We start from the raw sequence: 21,354 nt of genomic DNA on the forward strand, positions 1-21,354 counted from the left end.
AAATTAATTGCCTTATTAGATGTGCACTTGTCTAACTTAAATTCCAGATAAAGAAATTTTCAAAAAAAATCTAAAACAAAAAAATTAGGGCAAATTTTTATTTTGGCCAGTTGGCCTTTATGTGACGTCATATGCATATATAATTATAAGTTGATATAAAAAATTGTGAAAAAAATTTATTTTTTAGATTTTAAATTTTATTTACTATAACAACCGCAGTAACGTAACGAACCTATTTTAAAATTATTAATCAAAAATATTAATATTCATAAAAGTTATAGGCATATTACATAAAATTTGCCAAATTTTAAAATCCAAAATTAATAGCCTTATTAGATGTGCACTTGTCTAACTTAAATTCCAGATAAAGAAATTTGCAAAAAAAATCTAAAACAAAAAAATTAGGGCGAATTTTTATTTTGGCCAGTTGGCCTTTATGTGACGTCATATGCATATATAATTATAAGTTGATATAAAAAATTGTGAAAAAAATTTATTTTTTAGATTTCAAATTCCATTTACTATAACAACCGCAGTAACGTAACAAACCTATTTTGAAATTATTTATCAAAAATATTAATATTCATAAAAATTATAGGCATATTACATAAAATTTGCCAAATCTTAAAATCCAAAATTAATTGCCTTATTAGATACGCACTTGTCTAACTTAAATTCCAGATAAAGAAATTTGCAAAAAAAATCTAAAACAAAAAAATTAGGGCGAATTTTTATTTTGTCCAGTTGGCCTTTATGTGACGTCATATGCATATATAATTATAAGTTAATATAAAAAATTGTGAAAAAAATTTATTTTTTAGATTTTAAATTCCATTTACTATAAGAACCGCAGTAACGTAACGAACCTATTTTGAAATTATTAATCAAAAATATTAATATTCATAAAAGTTATAGGCATATTACATGAAATTTGCCAAATCTTAAAATCCAAAATTAATTGCCTTATTAGATGCGCACTTGTCTACCTTAAATTCCAGATAAAGAAATTTGCAAAAAAAATCTAAAACAAAAAAATTAGGGCGAATTTTTATTTTGGCCAGTTGGCCTTTATGTGACGTCATATGCATATATAATTATAAGTTGATATAAAAAATTGTAAAAAAAAATTATTTTTTAGATTTTAAATTCCATTTACTATAACAACTGCAGTAACGTAACGAACCTATTTTGAAATTATTAATCAAAAATATTAATATTCATAAAAGTTATAGGCATATTACATAAAATTTGCCAAATCTTAAAATCCAAAATGAATTGCATTATTAGATGCGCACTTGTCTAACTTAAATTCCAGATAAAGAAATTTGCAAAAAAAATCTAAAACAAAAAAATTAGGGCGAATTTTTATTTTGGCCAGTTGGCCTTTATGTGACGTCATATGCATATATAATTATAAGTTGATATAAAAAATTGTGAAAAAAATTTATTTTTTAGATTTCAAATTCCATTTACTATAACAACCGCAGTAACGTAACAAACCTATTTTGAAATTATTTATCAAAAATATTAATATTCATAAAAATTATAGGCATATTACATAAAATTTGCCAAATCTTAAAATCCAAAATTAATTGCCTTATTAGATACGCACTTGTCTAACTTAAATTCCAGATAAAGAAATTTGCAAAAAAAATCTAAAACAAAAAAATTAGGGCGAATTTTTATTTTGTCCAGTTGGCCTTTATGTGACGTCATATGCATATATAATTATAAGTTAATATAAAAAATTGTGAAAAAAATTTATTTTTTAGATTTTAAATTCCATTTACTATAAGAACCGCAGTAACGTAACGAACCTATTTTGAAATTATTAATCAAAAATATTAATATTCATAAAAGTTATAGGCATATTACATGAAATTTGCCAAATCTTAAAATCCAAAATTAATTGCCTTATTAGATTCGCACTTGTCTACCTTAAATTCCAGATAAAGAAATTTGCAAAAAAAATCTAAAACAAAAAAATTAGGGCGAATTTTTATTTTGGCCAGTTGGCCTTTATGTGACGTCATATGCATATATAATTATAAGTTGATATAAAAAATTGTAAAAAAAAATTATTTTTTAGATTTTAAATTCCATTTACTATAACAACTGCAGTAACGTAACGAACCTATTTTGAAATTATTAATCAAAAATATTAATATTCATAAAAGTTATAGGCATATTACATAAAATTTGCCAAATCTTAAAATCCAAAATGAATTGCATTATTAGATGCGCACTTGTCTAACTTAAATTCCAGATAAAGAAATTTGCAAAAAAAATCTAAAACAAAAAAATTAGGGCGAATTTTTATTTTGGCCAGTTGGACTTTATGTGACGTCATATGCATATATAATTATAAATTGATATAAAAAATTGTGAAAAAAAAATATTTTTTAGATTTTAAATTCCATTTACTATAACAACTGCAGTAACGTAACAAACCTATTTTGAAATTATTTATCAAAAATATTAATATTCATAAAAATTATAGTCATATTACATAAAATTTGCCAAATCTTAAAATCCAAAATTAATTGCCTTATTAGATGTGCACTTGTCTAACTTAAATTCCAGATAAAGTAATTTGCAAAAAAAATCTAAAACAAAAAAATTAGGGCGAATTTTTATTTTGGCTAGTTGGCCTTTATGTGACGTCATATGCATATATAATTATATAAGTTGAAAAATTGTGAAAAAAATTTATTTTTTAGATTTTAAATTCCATTTACTATAACAACTGCAGTAACGTAACAAACCTATTTTGAAATTATTAATCAAAAATATTAATATCCATAAAAGTTATAGGCATATTTGACAACAAAAATACAATATTTGACAATTTGACAACAAAAATACAATACATCTATCTTAAATGTGGTTAAACCATATTTAGCTGCTTGGTTTAGGATGCATCAAAATAAATGGCAACACGACTTTTTGTTCCCTGTTAAAAATTTAAAGTATTTAAGAATTTACTTTTATTTAAATAATATTTTATTTATTAATGATAATAAATGAGTTAAAAAAGGCTAATTCTGTTGTCAAATAAATTTAAAATTTATCATCTTTTTACAAATTAAAATTAAATGGTTAATAAAAAAATTTATTTGTGAATATGTAGATAATTAACTTACCCTCCAAATGCTCCGAAACAGAAAATGCAATTAACTTTGTAGTTGACGACAATTCCAACTTCTTCCTCTGATGTTCCTGGTTTAGCTCTGAAAATAAAAGGTAAAAATAAATACTGACAGTCTTTAAAAAACTCTGTAAGATAAGTTTATTTTTATTTTTGAAAACAAGTAAAAATTTACAGTTTTATAATAAAATCTTCAATTTATTTATTTTTACTAGTATAAAATAGTTTCTTTTTTGTTTTGTTAAATAGAAATTTTTTTTACTGAATATCTTACAAACAACAAACAAATTACATTGTGCTTGAAGCTAGGTTAGTGTCTTCCTGTCTAAGCTTTCCATCCAATGCAATTGCCCCCTTGTCCTTATTATCACTTAGCAGAGGACAAATCGAATAAACTTTGTTGAAGTTGGTACCAGCTGGGATCTGATCACTGTAAAAAAAATAATGTAAGAAATTTAACAATATGGCATGGTATGTTAAAACATTGTTAAAAGTTTAAAAACTGATTATTGTACATAAACAAATAGAAACAAAACAAAAAGTGGTATTGCTTAAAGTTTAAATTGTATTAAGTGCAAATAATTGTTATATTATTTTGTTAGTATTTTAATATTAAGTTTTAATGAACTACTATAAATTATTCTTTTTAAGCGAAATTTGTTATATTATTTTGTTAGTATTGTAATCCTAATCTATTTAGTATTATTAAGGAATTAAGGGATTAAATCATCTTTAATGATCAATATATTTTAATCTGTAACATTTGTATATAATATTATAAGCACTTAAATTAATTAAAAAATACTTCTAGTGATAAAAAGGTATATAAAACAATTTATCTTTAATAGTGGTTTTCCAATTTATCAACAAAAAGGAATTACCAAATTTCTTCTGTTGCCACAATATTTGAATATTGAGCATTCTTGAACAAGCAAACATTAGCGAATTGCTCAACTGTTAACTTTATTTTTTTCACACTTTTTCCAGATTTGTTTTCGATTTTGACAATCACCTTAATATCTTCACCATGGTAATATAACTGTGAGGAAAAAGGTGTTTACTTTTTAGTTTTTATTTCTCTGTATAGCTTACATTTATTTGAGTATTTATATAACAATTTAAAAACCTATGTTTTTTTTAAACCAATTATTATTTACAATTTGCATACATCTGTAAAAGTGACACAGTATAGATTACTTTAGTTTGTAAATACATTTTAAACATATTTTAACAGGTTTTAATATTAATTAGATTATTTACCTCTTTGTTAAGAGAGACGTCAACAGACAAGGGTTTCTCCTTCTTGCATAGCTCTTCGATTTGTCGCGGAGGTGACCCTGCTTTATCTGGGGCATATTGAATTTTGCGAATTTTAAAAGTTGCTGAAGATCTAAAAAAAGAATTTGTAAATTGGTTTAAAAATTATTTAAATTATTTTTGGTCAAACTTTTAATATGTTTGCAACTAAAATTTAATGTTAAAATTTTCCTGTACTTACTAAGACCAAATAAATTAAAATAACATAAAATATTTTATTCAGTTAATTTAAAGATTTAAAGATTTTTTTTAAAACAGATTACTTAAAATTAATAAATTATATTTATTTTTTTAGAAAGTTAACATGATTGAGGGTTATAATTTACTCTGGGTCAATTAGTGTGTTGTTGTTTCTTGTTGCAACAAAAGCAATAAGTTTGTAATCCACACCACAAGCTCGATCAACATGATCTGATGATTCTGGATTTAATGAAACAGAACAGGGAGAGTTGCGAGGAACCTGTAAATATATTAAAGTTGGTTATAGGTAAAATGAGGTAAAAACCTAATCAAACACTTGTTAGTCAAATTATAAATTGGTATTGGTAAAACTGTGTAAAAGTAATCTAAGCTTTATCTGGTTTGTTTTTAAAATATAAATGTGGCATAAACAAACAAATACCTTTAGGGTTTAAATTTTTTTAAAGTAATTTAAAACTAAAAAAGGTATTAAGCTTTTATATAAGAATAAAGTTAACATAAATTTCTTTACAGATTTGCCTACACTAAAACAGAACAATAGATTTAAAAAAGAATAAAAGATTAACAAGATCCTTTTCAACTAACCTCCACTGTGAATGGGTAAGCATTTTCACCAAGTTTTCTTAAAAGCTTATTTTGCATTTCTGTGTTTTCTTTGCCCTTAGAAGCATCATTCGGAGGGTAGACCTTTTTTAAGTAATTTTTTTTTCAAATATGTAAGACTATTCTTTTTTAAATATTTAAAATAACACTAATTTATAAACACTTGAAATATTTTATTGGAGTCCACCATGTTATTGTTCTTATATTTTATAAATAAATACCTGAGTAACAATATCACAATATTGTTTGGTGTACTTCACCCCTATTGCCTCTAAATCTTCTCTTCCATATTGAAAAGCACACGTCAATTTGACATTCACTAAAATATTTTTATTAAGTTTAAATTTTTTTTAAATACAAATTTATAATTTAATAAAATATAACATGTTAGATATATTTACCCTTGCCATCTTTTAAAGCGGGATCCACCAATACAACGCCATCTAAAGAAATACAATTTTATTTCAAAGATAAATTATACCACACAATTAACAAAATTTACAAACTCTAGAAGATTTATTCGTTTTTTTATACATTTATAATTGCCCTAAATATAATAATATTTGCCTATTGGGTCGGTATGTGTTGTATGGTCTACGTAGTCACGTTTTGGTAAATACATGGTGACCTAAAAATAAAATTTTATTTGATTTTATGGTATATCATAAACTAAACTCTTAGCCCTAGAAGTACAGTATATACCAAAAATTTATTAATATTTCCCTGTTTAGTTTTTTCTAGCCATTTGCGCTCATAAAACATATTTTTCACGAAATTAAAATTAACTTACCATTTTATTTGGGGTAACTTTCTTGTAAACAGACATAGTTAACTTTTCCGCAAAAAAAATAATTAAAATTTAAAAGTCGTCTAAAAATACGTTTATTTATTTAATAAAAAGGGTATTCGAACACTTTTTATTATAACAAGACGTCGCAACCTTATGATAAATGTTTATTTTAAATTCTCCTTTTTATAGGGATAGATTAATCTGTCATTATTTACGCTACATTTATTAAAACGATTGCAAAAAAGGATTACTATAGTGATCAGAAGATTAGTATTTTTGATGATTAAAATGTCAACCTTTAAAGAATAAGCTTTTTGATAATTAATATAAATCCCTTAATCTCTTTTTAAGCGGTGAAAGTAAAATTTTTTAATAAATAAAAAACCAAATCTTTAATGGGCTATTATATCTTTAGGTCACGTGGTCACTTATCTTATCTGTGTTTGCGTGCGACGTGGTGTTTATTACCAAGTATTTTTTTGACCTTATTTATTACCGTGTATTATTTACATCAGATTTTGTTAAGTGATTATTTGAATAAGGTTACAACGTCATTAAAAACTGATTAAACAAAACTATGAACATATTTTTGTAACATTATATATTAATCACCTTACTCAAGATTTTGCCTTAGATTTTAAGTAAAATACTTACCTAAACATTACACCAAAATATTTTTAAAGTAACTCTTAGCCTATATCTGTTGTATTTATTATTATTATCATAACTTAGATTACACATTGTCATTTTGCAATATAGGTCAAAATTAGATTTTTTTAAATGAAAATTATGATAAATATTGTATATCGTGTTGGGATAAGTATATCTTATGTAAAACTATTATTTAAAATTGGTATTTTAAATTGATGCTGTTAAGAATTTAACTCACGATTTGTATTTTAAAAAAGAAAAGTCTACATTGACGACCTGCGCACTTTTTTTTAATATTAAATTATTTTTCATACACACTTAAAAAGTTAAGCATCGACGTAATATAAGTATTATTTATACGATGATTACATATTGTGCGTTTGTTAAATACAAATCTTTACCGATATTTTATATTTCTAGGGTAAAGCCGAATTCTACACTTGCTGATATCAAGACAGAGCTCCTGGCAAAACAACTGAAATAAAAGTCGACATCTACGATCAATAAACATGTGAGCAAAGTGTGTTTATTCTGTCATTGTGGTTACTAAAAATATAGTGCTACTGCTAACGTTATAAGTGGCAATGTTATAAACAATTTTGTCTATATTTAGCCGTCTTATGCATATATATATATATATATAGGTTTTAAATTCATTATATATATATAATAACCGAAAGGGTCCAACAAGCGTATTTTTATAAAATTAATCAAATACATTTTTACGAATAAAACTATTTAGCGCAATTTAAAAAATCTTTAAATTTTTAAAAATTAAAATAATTTTTTGTTTTTAAACGTTCTTAGTTAATTAGGGCATTTAGCAGAAATATTTAAAAAATCTTATTGCAAGTAACTACGTACCCTTTGACGTTATAGGCTCCTGCATATTAAACGTATTTTTGTTAAAATTAAAAAAAAATTATACTAATTTATGAAAATCGCTAAATTTAATAAAATCGCGATTTTTTGTTTTGGCTAGTTAGTAGTTACCCACCAAGTGACCTTGTTACGTCATAAGCATATATAATTATAAGATTGTCCAAAAATTTTTAAAATAATATTTTTTTTTAAATTTTAAATTTCATTTTCCATAACAAAACCAAAATTTATTGTCTTATTAGAAGCGCATTTATTTGTCTAACTTAAATACTAGTTAGGGTCTAACTTAAATACTAGTTACGCATATTACATAAAAACTGCCAAATCTTAAAATCCGAAATTTGTTGTCTTATTAGAAGCGCCTTTATCTAATTTAAATACTAGATGAAGAAATTCACGAAAGAAATGTGGTCATTTTTTGCAGAAATTATCAAAAAAGAATGATGAACACAATGCGTTTAAAGAAAAAAATTTTTTTTATTATGCTTCGAATGTGTTTATTTATTGACCTTACAAAATAATTAAGATTTGAATTTTTTTTATGACTTTTTATTTATTTTGTGCATATGTATGTAAAACTGCATGCTTTTGTTATTTCGGGTCGGTGGCCCGCTGGTTAGGGGGCTTGGCTTTCGATCCTGAGCTGTAAGTTCGATTTTTGCTGTGGTAATCCAACTTCGAACTTCTTTACTAGATAAAGAAATTTGCAAAAAAAAAATAAAAAAAAGGACGTTAAGGCGAATTTTTTTTTTGTCCAGTTTGCCTTCAAGTGACCCAGTGTCATATGCATATATAATTATAAGTTTATACAAAAATTTTTAAAAACATTTTTTTTTTAGATTTTAAATTCCATTTACTATAACAACCGCAATGACGTAACAAGCCTATTTTGAAATTATTAATCAAAAATATTAATATTCATAAAAGTTATAGGCATGTTACATAAAATTTGCCCAATCTTAAAATCCAAAATTAATTGCTTTATTAGATGCGCATTCTTTATTAGAACAGGTCTTTAATGCTAACTTTTTTGTCAAAGTTTAATTCTGGTTTTATCTTAATATTCTTTCACCTATGTTAAAAAGTTATTTAAATATGTGGGCAAAAGAATGTGATGATGTTTTGATTATGTGGTATTAATATGACGAACAAGGAAGTTAATGTGGTGATTGTTCCATTGTATTTATTAATAATTTAATTCTATATACATGTTTCATTTTCATCAACTTGCAAGTCTAAATTTAAATCTCAACTAAGCAGAAATTTTTATATTTATAAATACCACGTGTAACTTATTTTTGTAACACCATTTCTTTAATTTAACTTATAAATTTTTTATTTGTTTTTAAATTTATTCACAAGCTAAACTTAAATTTACAAAAAATGTTATTTTTAATTTAAACATTTATTTACAGATAACACTGAACAAAGTATAAATATATGTTTGACAATAAAAATACAATACATCTATCTCAAATGTGGTTAAACCATATTTAGGTGCTTGGTTTAGGATGCATCAAAATAAATGGCAACACAACTTTTTGTTCCCTATCAAAAATATGAAAGATTTAAGAATTTACTTTTATTTAAATAATATTTTATTTATTTATGGTAATAAAAGAGGGTAATCATTTAGTTATTTAATTAAAAAAAACTAATACTGTAGTCAAATATAACAAAAATTAAATTTTTTTTTAGAAATTAATATCGAATGGGTAATAAAAAAAAAATATTTGTGAATATGTAGATAATTAACTTACCCTCCAAATGCTCCGAAACAGAAAATGCAATTCACTTTGTAGTTGACGACAATTCCAACTTCTTCTTCTGATGTCCCTGGTTTAGATCTAAAAATAAAAGGTAAAAATAAATACTGACGGTCTATAAAAAACAGTTTATTTTTATTTTTGAAAACAAGTAAAAATTTACAGTTTTATAATAAAATCTTCAATTTATTTATTTTTACTTGTATAAAATAGTTTCGTAATATTTTTTGTTTTGTTAAATAGAAATTTTTTTAAATGACTATCTTACATTGTGCTTGAAGCTAGGTTGGTGTCTTCCTGTCTTAACTTTCCATCTAATGCAATTGCTCCCTTGTCCTTATTATCACTTAGCAGAGGACAAATTGAATAAACTTTGTTGAAGTTGGTACCAGCTGGGATCTGATCACTGTAAAAAAAATAATGTAGGAAATTTAACAATATGGCATGGTTTGTTTAAATATTGTTAAAAGTTTAAAAACTAATTATTGTGTGTATTCCCATAAAAAAATAGTGGTGGTATTGCTTAAAGAATTAAATTGTATTAAATGTTATTAATTGTTAAAATATTTTGTTAGTAGTTCAATATTAAGTTTTAATGGACCGTTATAAATTATTTAAATTGGTTATGTGATTTCAATTGACCTATTCGCTAATTTGAAGTGAAATTTGATATTTTATTTTTGTTAGTATTGTAATCCTAATCTATTTAGTATTATTAAGGGATTAAATCATCTTTAATGATCAATATATTTTAATCTGTAACATTTGTATATAATAATATAAGCACTTAAATTGATTAAAAATTATTTGTAATGGTAAAAAAGTATATAAAACAATTTATTTTTAATAGTAGTTTTCCAATTTATCAACAAAAAGGAATTACCAAATTTCTTCTGTTACAACAGTACTTGAATATTGAGCATTCTTGAATAAGCAAACATTAGCGAATTGCTCAACTGTTAACTTGATTTTTTTCACATTTTTTCCAGATTTGTTTTCGATTTTGACAATCACCTTAATATCTTCACCATGGTAATATAACTGTGAAGAAAAAGGTGTTAACTTTTTACATTTTACTTCTCTGTATAGCTTACATTTATTTGAGTATTTATATAACAATTTAAAAACCTATGTTTTTTTTAAACCAATTATTATTTACAATTTGCATACATCTGTAAAAGTGACACAGTATAGATTACTTTAGTTTGTAAATACATTTTAAACATATTTTAACAGGTTTTAATATTAATTAGATTATTTACCTCTTTGTTAAGAGAGACGTCAACAGACAAGGGTTTCTCCTTCTTGCATAGCTCTTCGATTTGTCGCGGAGGTGACCCTGCTTTATCTGGGGCATATTGAATTTTGCGAATTTTAAAAGTTGCTGAAGATCTAAAAAAAGAATTTGTAAATTGGTTTAAAAATTATTTAAATTATTTTTGGTCAAACTTTTAATATGTTTGCAACTAAAATTTAATGTTAAAATTTTCCTGTACTTACTAAGACCAAATAAATTAAAATAACATAAAATATTTTATTCAGTTAATTTAAAGATTTAAAACAGATTACTTAAAATTAATAAATTATATTATTTTTTTAGAAAGTTAACATGATTGAGGGTTATAATTTACTCTGGGTCAATTAGTGTGTTGTTGTTTCTTGTTGCAACAAAAGCAATAAGTTTGTAATCCACACCACAAGCTCGATCAACATGATCTGATGATTCTGGATTTAATGAAACAGAACAGGGAGAGTTGCGAGGAACCTGTAAATATATTAAAGTTGGTTATAGGTAAAAATGAGGTAAAAACCTAATCATACACTTGTTAGTCAAATTATAAATTGGTATTGGTAAAATTGTGTAAAAGTAATCTAAGCTTTATCTGGTTTGTTTTTAAAATATAAATGTGGCATAAACAAACAAATACCTTTAGGGTTTAAATTTTTTTAAAGTAATTTAAAACTAAAAAAGGTATTAAGTTTTTATATAAGAATAAAGTTAACATAAATTTCTTTACAGATTTGCCTACACTAAAACAGAACAATAGATTTAAAAAAGAATAAAAGATTAACAAGATCCTTTTCAACTAACCTCCACTGTGAATGGGTAAGCATTTTCACCAAGTTTTCTTAAAAGCTTATTTTGCATTTCTGTGTTTTCTTTGCCCTTAGAAGCATCATTCGGAGGGTAGACCTTTTTTAAGTAATTTTTTTTTCAAATATGTAAGACTATTCTTTTTTAAATATTTAAAATAACACTAATTTATAAACACTTGAAATATTTTATTGGAGTCCACCATGTTATTGTTCTTATATTTTATAAATAAATACCTGAGTAACAATATCACAATATTGTTTGGTGTACTTCACCCCTATTGCCTCTAAATCTTCTCTTCCATATTGAAAAGCACACGTCAATTTGACATTCACTAAAATATTTTTATTAAGTTTAAATTTTTTTTAAATACAAATTTATAATTTAATAAAATATAACATGTTAGATATATTTACCCTTGCCATCTTTTAAAGCGGGATCCACCAATACAACGCCATCTAAAGAAATACAATTTTATTTAAAAGATAAATTATACCACACAATTAACAAAATTTACAAACACTAGGAGATTTATTCGTTTTTTTTATACAAATATAATTGCCTTAAATATAATAATATTTACCTATTGGGTCGGTATGTGTTGTATGGTCTACGTAGTCACGTTTTGGTAAATACATGGTGACCTAAAAATAAAATTTTATTTGATTTTATGGTATATTATAAACTAAACATTTACCCCTAAAAGTATATTATATAACAAAAACTTACTAATGTTTAGTTTTTATTAACCATTTGCGCTTATAAAACATATTTTTCACGAAAGTAAAATTAACTTACCATTTTATTCGGGGTAACTTTCTTGTAAACAGACATAGTTAACTTTTCCGCCAAAAAAAAAAAATAATTTGAAGTCGTCCAAAAATACGTTTATCTATTTATAAAAAGGGTATTCGAACACTTTTTATTATAACAAGACGTCGCAACCTTATGATAAATGTTTATTTTAAATTCTCATTTTTATAGGGATAGATTAATCTGTCATTATTTACGCTACATTTATTAAAACGATTGCAAAAAAGGATTACTATAGTGATCAGAAGATTAGTATTTTTGATGATTAAAATTTCAACCTTTAAAGAATAAGCTTTTTGATAATTAATATAAATCCATTAATCTCTTTTTTAGGGGTGAAAAAATTTTTTAACAAATGTATTTTTTTAATAAATAAAAAATACAAATGTTTGATTATAACTAATGTATCTTTAGGTCACGTGGTCACTTATCTTATCTGTGTTTGCGTGCGACGTGGTGTTAGTCCTGTAGCTTTATTTTTTATTTGCGACACTGTAATTTAGATGTTACATTCTGATTTTTTTTAATTAAATTATTTTTTGACTTAATTTATTACCAAGTATTTTTTTGACCTTATTTATTTCCGTGTATTATTTACATCAGATTTTGTTAAGTGATTATTTGAATAAGGTTACAACGTCATTAAAAATTGATTAAACAAAACTATGAACATATTTTTGTAACATTATATATTAATCACCTTACTCAAGATTTTGCCTTAGATTTTAAGTAAAATTCTTACTTAAACATTAAACCAAAATATTTATAATGTAACTCTTAGCCTATATCTGTTGTATTTATTACCATCATAACTTAAATTACTTTAAACCCATCGTCATTTTGCAATATAGGTCAAAATTAGATTTTTTTAAATGAAAATTATGATAAATATTGTATCTCGTGTTGGAATTAGTATATTTAATGTAAAACTATTATTTAAAATTGTTTTTTTAAATTGATGCTGTTAAGAATTTAATTTACGATTTGTATTTTAAACTAAGGAAAGTCTACATTGACGACCTGCGTACTTTTTTTTAATATTGAATTATTTTTCATACACACTGGAAGTATCGACGTAATATAAGTATTATTTATACGAAAATTACATATTGTGCGTTTGTTAAAAACAAATCTTTACCGATATTTTATGTTTCTAGGGTAAAGCCGAATTCTGCACTTGCTGATATCAAGACAGAGAGAGCTCCTGGCAAAACAACTAAAATAAAAGTCGACATCTACGATCAATAAACAGGTGAAAGTGTGTTTATTCTGTCATTGTGGTTACTTAAAAATATAGTGTTAACGTTATAAGTGGCAATGTTATAAACAATTTTGTCTATATTTAGCCGCCCTATGCATATATATAGGTTTTAAATTTATTATATATATATCTATAATATATATATAATAACCGAAAAGGTCCAACAAACGTATTTTTATAAAATTAATCAAATACATTAATACGAATAAAACTATTTAGCGCAATTTAAAAAAATCTTTAAATTTTTAAAAATTAAAATAATTTCTTGTTTTTAAACGTTCTTAGTTAATTAGGGCAATTAGCAGAAATATTTAAAGAATCTTATTGCAAGAAACTACGTAGCCTTTGACGTTATAGGGGCATAAGTAATTTGTATCCTAATATTTTTTTTAATATAAATTTAATTTAGGATAATAACTGCTCCTGCATATTAAACGTATTTTTGTTAAAATTAAAAAAAAAATTATACTAATTTATGAAAATCGCTAAATTTAATAAAATCGCGATTTTTTGTTTTGGCTAGTTAGTAGTTACCCACCAAGTGACCTTGTGACGTCATAAGCATATATAATTATAAGATTGTACAAAAATTTTTAAAATAATATTTTTTTTTAGATTTTAAATTTCATTTTCCATAACAAAACCAAAATTTATTGTCTTATTAGAAGCGCATTTATTTGTGTAACTTAAATACTAGTTAGGGCAAATTTTTGTTTTTGCCGGTTGGCCACCATGTGACGTCTTACACATATATGAATATAAAATTATACAAACATTTCAAAAAAAAATTTTTAGATTTTAAATTTCATTTACAATAACAATTGCAGTGACGTAATAAGCCTATTTTGGAAATATTTATTAAAAATATTAATATTTATTGGAAATATTTATTAAAAATATTAACATTTATTGGAAATATTTATTAAAAATATTAACAAAAGTCATACGCATATTACATAAAAACTGCCAAATCTTAAAATCCAAAATTAATTGCCTTATTAGATGCGCACTTGTCTAACTTAAATCCCAGATAAAGAAATTTGCAAAAAAAATCTTAAACAAAAAAATTAGGGCGAATTTTTATTTTGGCCAGTTGGCCTTTATGTGACGTCATATGCATATATAATTATAAGTTAATATAAAAAATTGTGAAAAAAAATTATTTTTTAGATTTTAAATTCCATTTACTATAACAACCACAGTAACGTAACGAACCTATTTTGAAATTATTAATCAAAAATATTAATATTCATAAAAGTTATAGGCATATTACATAAAATTTGCTAAATCTTAAAATCCAAATTTAATTGCCTTATTAGATGTGCACTTGTCTAACTTAAATTCCAGATAAAGTAATTTGCAAAAAAAATCTAAAACAAAAAAATTAGGGCGAATTTTTATTTTGGCCAGTTGGCCTTTATGTGACGTCATATGCATATATAATTATAAGTTGATATAAAAAATTGTGAAAAAAATTTATTTTTTAGATTTTAAATTTCATTTACTATAACAACCGCAGTAACGTAACGAACCTATTTTAAAATTATTAATCAAAAATATTAATATTCATAAAAGTTATAGGCATATTACATAAAATTTGCCAAATTTTAAAATCCAAAATTAATAGCCTTATTAGATGCACACTTGTCTAACTTAAATTCCAGATAAAGAAATTTGCAAAAAAATTTAAAACAAAAAAATTAGGGCGAATTTTTATTTTGGCCAGTTGGCCTTTATGTGACGTCATATGCATATATAATTATAAGTTGATATAAAAAATTGTGAGAAAAAATTATTTTTTAGATTTTAAATTCCATTTACTATAAAAACTGCAGTTACGTAACAAACCTATTTTGAAATTATTAATCAAAAATATTAATATTCATAAAAGTTATAGGCATATTACATGAAATTTGCCAAATCTTAAAATCCAAAATTAATTGCCTTATTAGATGCACACTTGTCTAACTTAAATTCCAGATGAAAAAATTTGCAAAAAAATTTAAAACAAAAAAATTAGGGCGAATTTTTATTTTGGCCAGTTGGCCTTTATGTGACGTCATATGCATATATAATTATAAGTTGATATAAAAAATTGTGAAAAAAAAATATTTTTTAGATTTTAAATTCCATTTACTATAACAACTGCAGTAACGTAACAAACCTATTTTGAAATTATTAATCAAAAATATTAATATTCATAAAACTTATAGGCATATTACATAAAATTTGCCAAATCTTAAAATCCAAAATTAATTGCCTTATTAGATGCGCACTTGTCTAACTTAAATTCCAGATAAAGAAATTTGCAAAAAAAATCTAAAACAAAAAAATTATGGCAAATTTTTATTTTGGCCAGTTGGCCTTTATGTGACTTCATATGCATATATAAGTTAATATAAAAAATTGTGAAAAAAATTTATTTTTTAGATTTTAAATTCCATTTACTATAAGAACCGCAGTAACGTAACGAACCTATTTTGAAATTATTAATCAAAAATATTAATATTCATAAAAGTTATAGGCATATTACATAAAATTTGCTAAATCTTAAAATCCAAAATTAATTGCCTTATTAGATGCGCACTTGTCTAACTTAAATTCCAGATAAAGAAATTTGCAAAAAAAATCTAAAACAAAAAAATTAGGGCGAATTTTTATTTTGGCCAGTTGGCCTTTATGTGACGTCATATGCATATAATTATAAGTTGATATAAAAAATTATGAAAAAAATTTATTTTTTAGATTTTAAATTCCATTTACTATAACAACCGCAGTAACGTAACGAACCTATTTTGAAATTATTAATCAAAAATATTAATATTCATAAAAGTTATAGGCATATTACATAAAATTTGCTAAATCTTAAAATCCAAAATTAATTGCCTTATTAGATGCGCACTTGTCTAACTTAAATTCCAGATAAAGAAATTTGCAAAAAAAATCTAAAACAAAAAAATTAGGGCGAATTTTTATTTTGGCCAGTTGGCCTTTATGTGACGTCATATGCATATAATTATAAGTTGATATAAAAAATTATGAAAAAAATTTATTTTTTAGATTTTAAATTCCATTTACTATAACAACCGCAGTAACGTAACGAGCCTATTTTGAAATTATTAATCAAAAATATTAATATTCATAAAAGTTATAGGCATATTACATAAAATTTGCTAAATCTTAAAATCCAAAATTAATTGCCTTATTAGATGCGCACTTGTCTAACTTAAATTCCAGATAAAGAAATTTGCAAAAAAAATCTAAAACAAAAAAATTAGGGCGAATTTTTATTTTGGCCAGTTGGCCTTTATGTGACGTCATATGCATATAATTATAAGTTGATATAAAAAATTATGAAAAAAATTTATTTTTTAGATTTTAAATTCCATTTACTATAACAACCGCAGTAACGTAACGAACCTATTTTGAAATTATTAATCAAAAATATTAATATTCATAAAAGTTATAGGCATATTACATAAAATTTGCCAAATCTTAAAATCCAATATTAATTGCCTTATTAGTTGCGCACTTGTCTAACTTAAATTCCAGATAAAGAAATTTGCAAAAAAAATCTAAAACAAAAAAATTAGGGCGAATTTTTATTTTGGCCAGTTGGCCTTTATGTGACGTCATATGCATATATAATTATAAGTTGATATAAAAAATTGTGAAAAAAAATTATTTTTTAGATTTTTAATTCCATATTATAACAACTGCAGTAACGTAACGAACCTATTTTGAAATTATTAATCAAAAATATTAATATTCATAAAAGTTATAGGCATATTACATAAAATTTGCCAAATCTTAAAATCCAAAATTAATTGCCTTATTAGAATATAATTTATTGACTCGCTTTGGAATTGTTGATATCAGGATATACATTCGGTTTTTGATTTTTATTAAATAAAAAGAGTTGTATTGCTACCTCAAGAATCGAACTTACAGCTCAGGTTTGAAAGGCAAACCCCTTAACCACCAGCCCACCGACCCAACATAACAAATGCATGCAGTTTTACATACATAGGCACGAAATAAATAAAAAATGATAAAAAAAATTTAAATCTTAATTATTTTGTAAATGTCAATAAATGTACGCATTTAAATCATAATAAACAACAAATTCCTTTCTTCAAACGCACTGTCTCCATTATTTTTTTTGAAACTTTCTGCAAAACAATTACTACATTAGTTATTCATGCAGTCAAGAAATGTGCAGTTCGTCAAACAAAAAATGCTCAAACTTTTAATAAATGAGTTTTTCCGTAAATTTCTTTAACTAGTATTTAAGTTAAACAAAAGCGCTTCTAATAAGGTAATACATTTCGGATTTTAAGATTAGGCAATTTTTATGTAATATGCCTAACTTTTATAAAAATTAATATCTTTTATTAATATTTTCAAAAAAGGTTTATTACTTCACTGGGGTTGTTATGGTGAATAAAATCTAAAATCTAAAAAAAAAATTATTTTAATTTTTGTACAAACTTTCTAAATATATATGCATTTGACGTCATAAGATCACTTGATGGCCATAACTAGCCAAAACAAAAATTTTACCTAACTTTTTTGTTTTTAAATTTTTGTATTTAAGTTAGACGATTGCGCATCTAATCAGGCATTTAATTTTAAATTTCAAGAATTGGCATTTTTTATGTAATATGCCTATAATTTTTAAAAGTATTAATATTTTAAAAATAGGGTTACATCAATGTCGTTATTATAATAAAATTCATTTAAAATGTAAGATAAACTATCTGAAATTTAGAAAAGTTTGTATTGTTTCGTGATACGTTTTTTCTTTTTACAGGCATTTTTGGTGAGTCTTATTTTTACTTTAAGATTATAAAATTAATGTATTTTACACTTATTAAACTTAACTTACTTTAAAACGTAGCAATTGTTTTTAATGTATAATCTTCCACATTTGATATTCTGATTTTCTCAATAAAACCAACATGATTATTTCGAAATGTTTACTTTTGCTTAGGAGCCCCAATCCTGGATGATCGTAAATTTAAAAAAAATTCTGTAAAATAAATTTCTTATTTTATATATATATATATTTTTTTTTAAAACATTACCTATCATTACCTATTGCTTTAACATTGCTAAAAAAAGGTCATTAAAATTGAGATTACTAGAGAGAGCGTGTGGTTTTAGTTTAAAAAAATTACTTATTATGTTAAAAAAATTATTTATGAAAATATTTAAAAAATTGTGGTGGTAACAGTTGTGTTAATATAAAATTATGTTATTGTTGTTAAAAATAAACAAACAAAAAACACAAAAATTTATGACATATACATGCTAAACCGGATGTTTTTCGTTAAAAGTGATTTCCCAAGTTTTCGGAGGCCATTTCATAAAAAAATAAAATTGTTTCTTAATACTGCAAAAAAAAGCTTTTACTGGCAAAGAGAATAATATTGCACGCACTTTTCCTTATCGTTGTTTGCTAGTATTTAGTCTTTTAACGATATTAAAATATTTGTAGATATATAATATTGCTTTAAAAGTTACATGCAACCTGTTCTGGTTTTTGTTTTTTGTTGACCAAAATAGAACAGATATTTAAATGCCAAACATAACCGTAGGCTCTAAAATCTTAAATAGTTTCAACAATTTGAGGTTAATAGGTAAAATTAATATAGAAAAAGTCAAATCGTGCAATGATTTAGTAATTATTACAAAAGTTTAAGACAAGTTTTAGAAAGATAAACCGGATGTTTGTAATACCAAAAATTTCGTAAATTTGTAATAGTTAATAAAGGTTTAAAACTGTCTAGACAATCCAGCAAATTATTCCCAATTTTTTATAGACAAAATGATTTTAGTGACACTTTCGTAGTAAATTATGTTAGGTTCTGTTATATTTTAAGGTAGTAACGCATTTGTACAAATTAAATATATTAATAGTAATTAAAAAAAATGTTGACGAGTGACCTTGAAGATATTGTGATTCCGGAGTTGCCATTTGCAAATTGGATTTGTGAAGTTAGCAAAGATTATAGAACTAAGGTGGCTGCAAGTGACCCTGAAACTGATGTTCAACTAACCTTTTTACAAATACGTCACAACTCCAAAAAATTATCTAAAGTTTTATGGCATAAAGGACTTCGTAAAAGTCATATTGTCGTTCTTAAACTTCCTATATGTATTGAAATAATGGAGTTATTTTTGGCATGCTCTTACTGTGGGGCAATCATTTGTTTTACTAGTGATTTTAAATCAGAAACTTGTCTAAACCAAGTAAAAGATTTAAGGCCTTTTATGGTGATATCAGATACCAATGACATAAAAACAGAAGTTTTAGGAAATGGTGCCGAATTGTTTTTGTTGTTGGAACATCTTAAAAATGAACTTCGTCATTTAAATTGCGATGATTTTACCCCACCTGTTATTATAAATGTTCACACCGACCCAATTTTAATCGGATATTCAAGTGGATCTACGGGAAAGCCCAAACAAGTTGTTTTATCACATTACAACTTAGTTGCTGCAACAATTCTTTCAGCTAAGAAACTAGCTTGTAAAAACAACGATGTGGCAGTTATCATATCGCCTGTTTTGCATGCATTCCTATTAGTGTCAATGTGGTTGTTATTTTACAAGGGATTGAAATTTATAATGTTTCGTGAAGTGCTTGCCAGCAATTTTGCTTCTGTTATCAAGCATTTTAGAGTAAATGTGCTTTTTACTGCAGACCAGATAACATTGAATCAAGTGATTTTGGATGATAATATAACGCCAGGTTTCCATTTTAATACATTGTCCCTTGTAGTTACAACAGGCAGCCGATTTCCGCCAAATTCAATGAAACGTGGGATTAAAAAATTCGATACTGTTATAAATTGCTTATATGGGGCATCAGAGGTTATGATTATATCATTTTCGAGTCTTCCAAATGTTCCTTTAAGTAGTGTTGGTACCCTTTTGCCAAATTACAAAATAAGAATAGTTGATATAAACTCACAAAAAGAGCTGGGACCAAATGAAGATGGAGAAATCTTAATTAAAACACCATCATTGTTTATGCATTATCTAAACCCTGATATAGGCGAAACTAATACAAAAGTAGGGAAATGGTTCCACACTGGAGACATAGGACATTACGACAAGAATGGCTACCTATATATTGTAGATCGAATTAAAAATATTTTGAAGGTATTTGGAGGTTTCGAAGTTTTTCCAAGCAAACTTGAAGCAATTTTACATAAACATCCTTTAATATTAAGTTCTGCAATAATCAGCGTGCCTCATGAGAAATACATAGAAGTACTGAAGGCTTTTGTTGTTCGAAAGGATATTTCTTTGACAGAGAAAAGTGTTGAAGATTTTTTTAACAAGAAGGTCGAATCATACGAGCATCTATTAGGTGGTGTTAAATTTGTTGACGAGTTACCAAAAATAGAAATAGCAAAACTAAATAGAAAAGCATTAAAAAATTTGTGTTAAGTCCTATTATATGAAAAAACAATTTATATTTTCCATTAATTTTAAACGCAATTTTACATTCAGTTGGACACCATTAGCCGCCTTTGTGCGTTTCTTTTTGGTATCGCCTTATTGCCTGGTCATTTAAGTTTTTTTCCTTTTTCCAACGTTCTTAGGAAGTCACGTGATTTGTGTTTCGCCTTTTTTGTGTTCTTATTTTCGTGTGGTAACTTGGAATGATTTCAGAATTATATTTTTAGTACGTCATATTTTAGAATACGATTCGCCCTGTTCTAACAATTCAAAAATGGTCTTTAGTTAGTTTTTGTTAAAAGTAATATCTTATGTAAGTGTTAAGCCAGTATTGTTTTTGTTAATTGTTTTTCT

The 21,354-nt window shown here is 24.8% G+C and overlaps 3 protein-coding genes across 3 annotated transcripts; 1 reads left to right on the top strand and 2 right to left on the bottom strand.

Moving 5' to 3' along the window:
• Positions 1 to 2,898: 2,898 nt before the first annotated feature.
• Positions 2,899 to 6,095, bottom strand: LOC145752625 (beta-arrestin-1-like). The gene is made up of 11 exons (XM_082568928.1): positions 6,060 to 6,095; positions 5,837 to 5,897; positions 5,671 to 5,712; positions 5,491 to 5,588; positions 5,252 to 5,353; positions 4,792 to 4,925; positions 4,409 to 4,538; positions 4,030 to 4,187; positions 3,441 to 3,578; positions 3,144 to 3,230; positions 2,899 to 2,953 (listed from the first exon to the last, which is right to left on the bottom strand). The coding sequence occupies exons 1-11, from the start codon at positions 6,093 to 6,095 to the stop codon at positions 2,899 to 2,901; spliced, it is 1,041 nt and encodes a 346-aa protein (XP_082425054.1).
• Positions 6,096 to 9,085: 2,990 nt separating this feature from the next.
• LOC145752626 (beta-arrestin-1-like) lies at positions 9,086 to 12,731 on the bottom strand. Its single transcript, XM_082568929.1, has 11 exons — positions 12,252 to 12,731; positions 12,037 to 12,097; positions 11,870 to 11,911; positions 11,690 to 11,787; positions 11,451 to 11,552; positions 10,990 to 11,123; positions 10,621 to 10,750; positions 10,242 to 10,399; positions 9,627 to 9,764; positions 9,353 to 9,439; positions 9,086 to 9,140 (listed from the first exon to the last, which is right to left on the bottom strand). Exons 1-11 carry the CDS (start codon positions 12,285 to 12,287, stop codon positions 9,086 to 9,088), a joined length of 1,041 nt encoding a protein of 346 aa, XP_082425055.1. The 5' UTR covers positions 12,288 to 12,731.
• Positions 12,732 to 19,461: 6,730 nt separating this feature from the next.
• On the top strand, positions 19,462 to 20,988 carry LOC145752629 (uncharacterized). Its single transcript, XM_082568931.1, has one exon. It carries the CDS (start codon positions 19,462 to 19,464, stop codon positions 20,986 to 20,988), a length of 1,527 nt encoding a protein of 508 aa, XP_082425057.1.
• The last annotated feature ends 366 nt before the right edge of the window (positions 20,989 to 21,354 follow it).

The sequence above is a fragment of the Corella eumyota genome, chromosome 5, assembly GCF_963082875.1.
Source record: "Corella eumyota chromosome 5, kaCorEumy4.1, whole genome shotgun sequence".
Classification (NCBI taxonomy): domain Eukaryota; kingdom Metazoa; phylum Chordata; class Ascidiacea; order Phlebobranchia; family Corellidae; genus Corella; species Corella eumyota.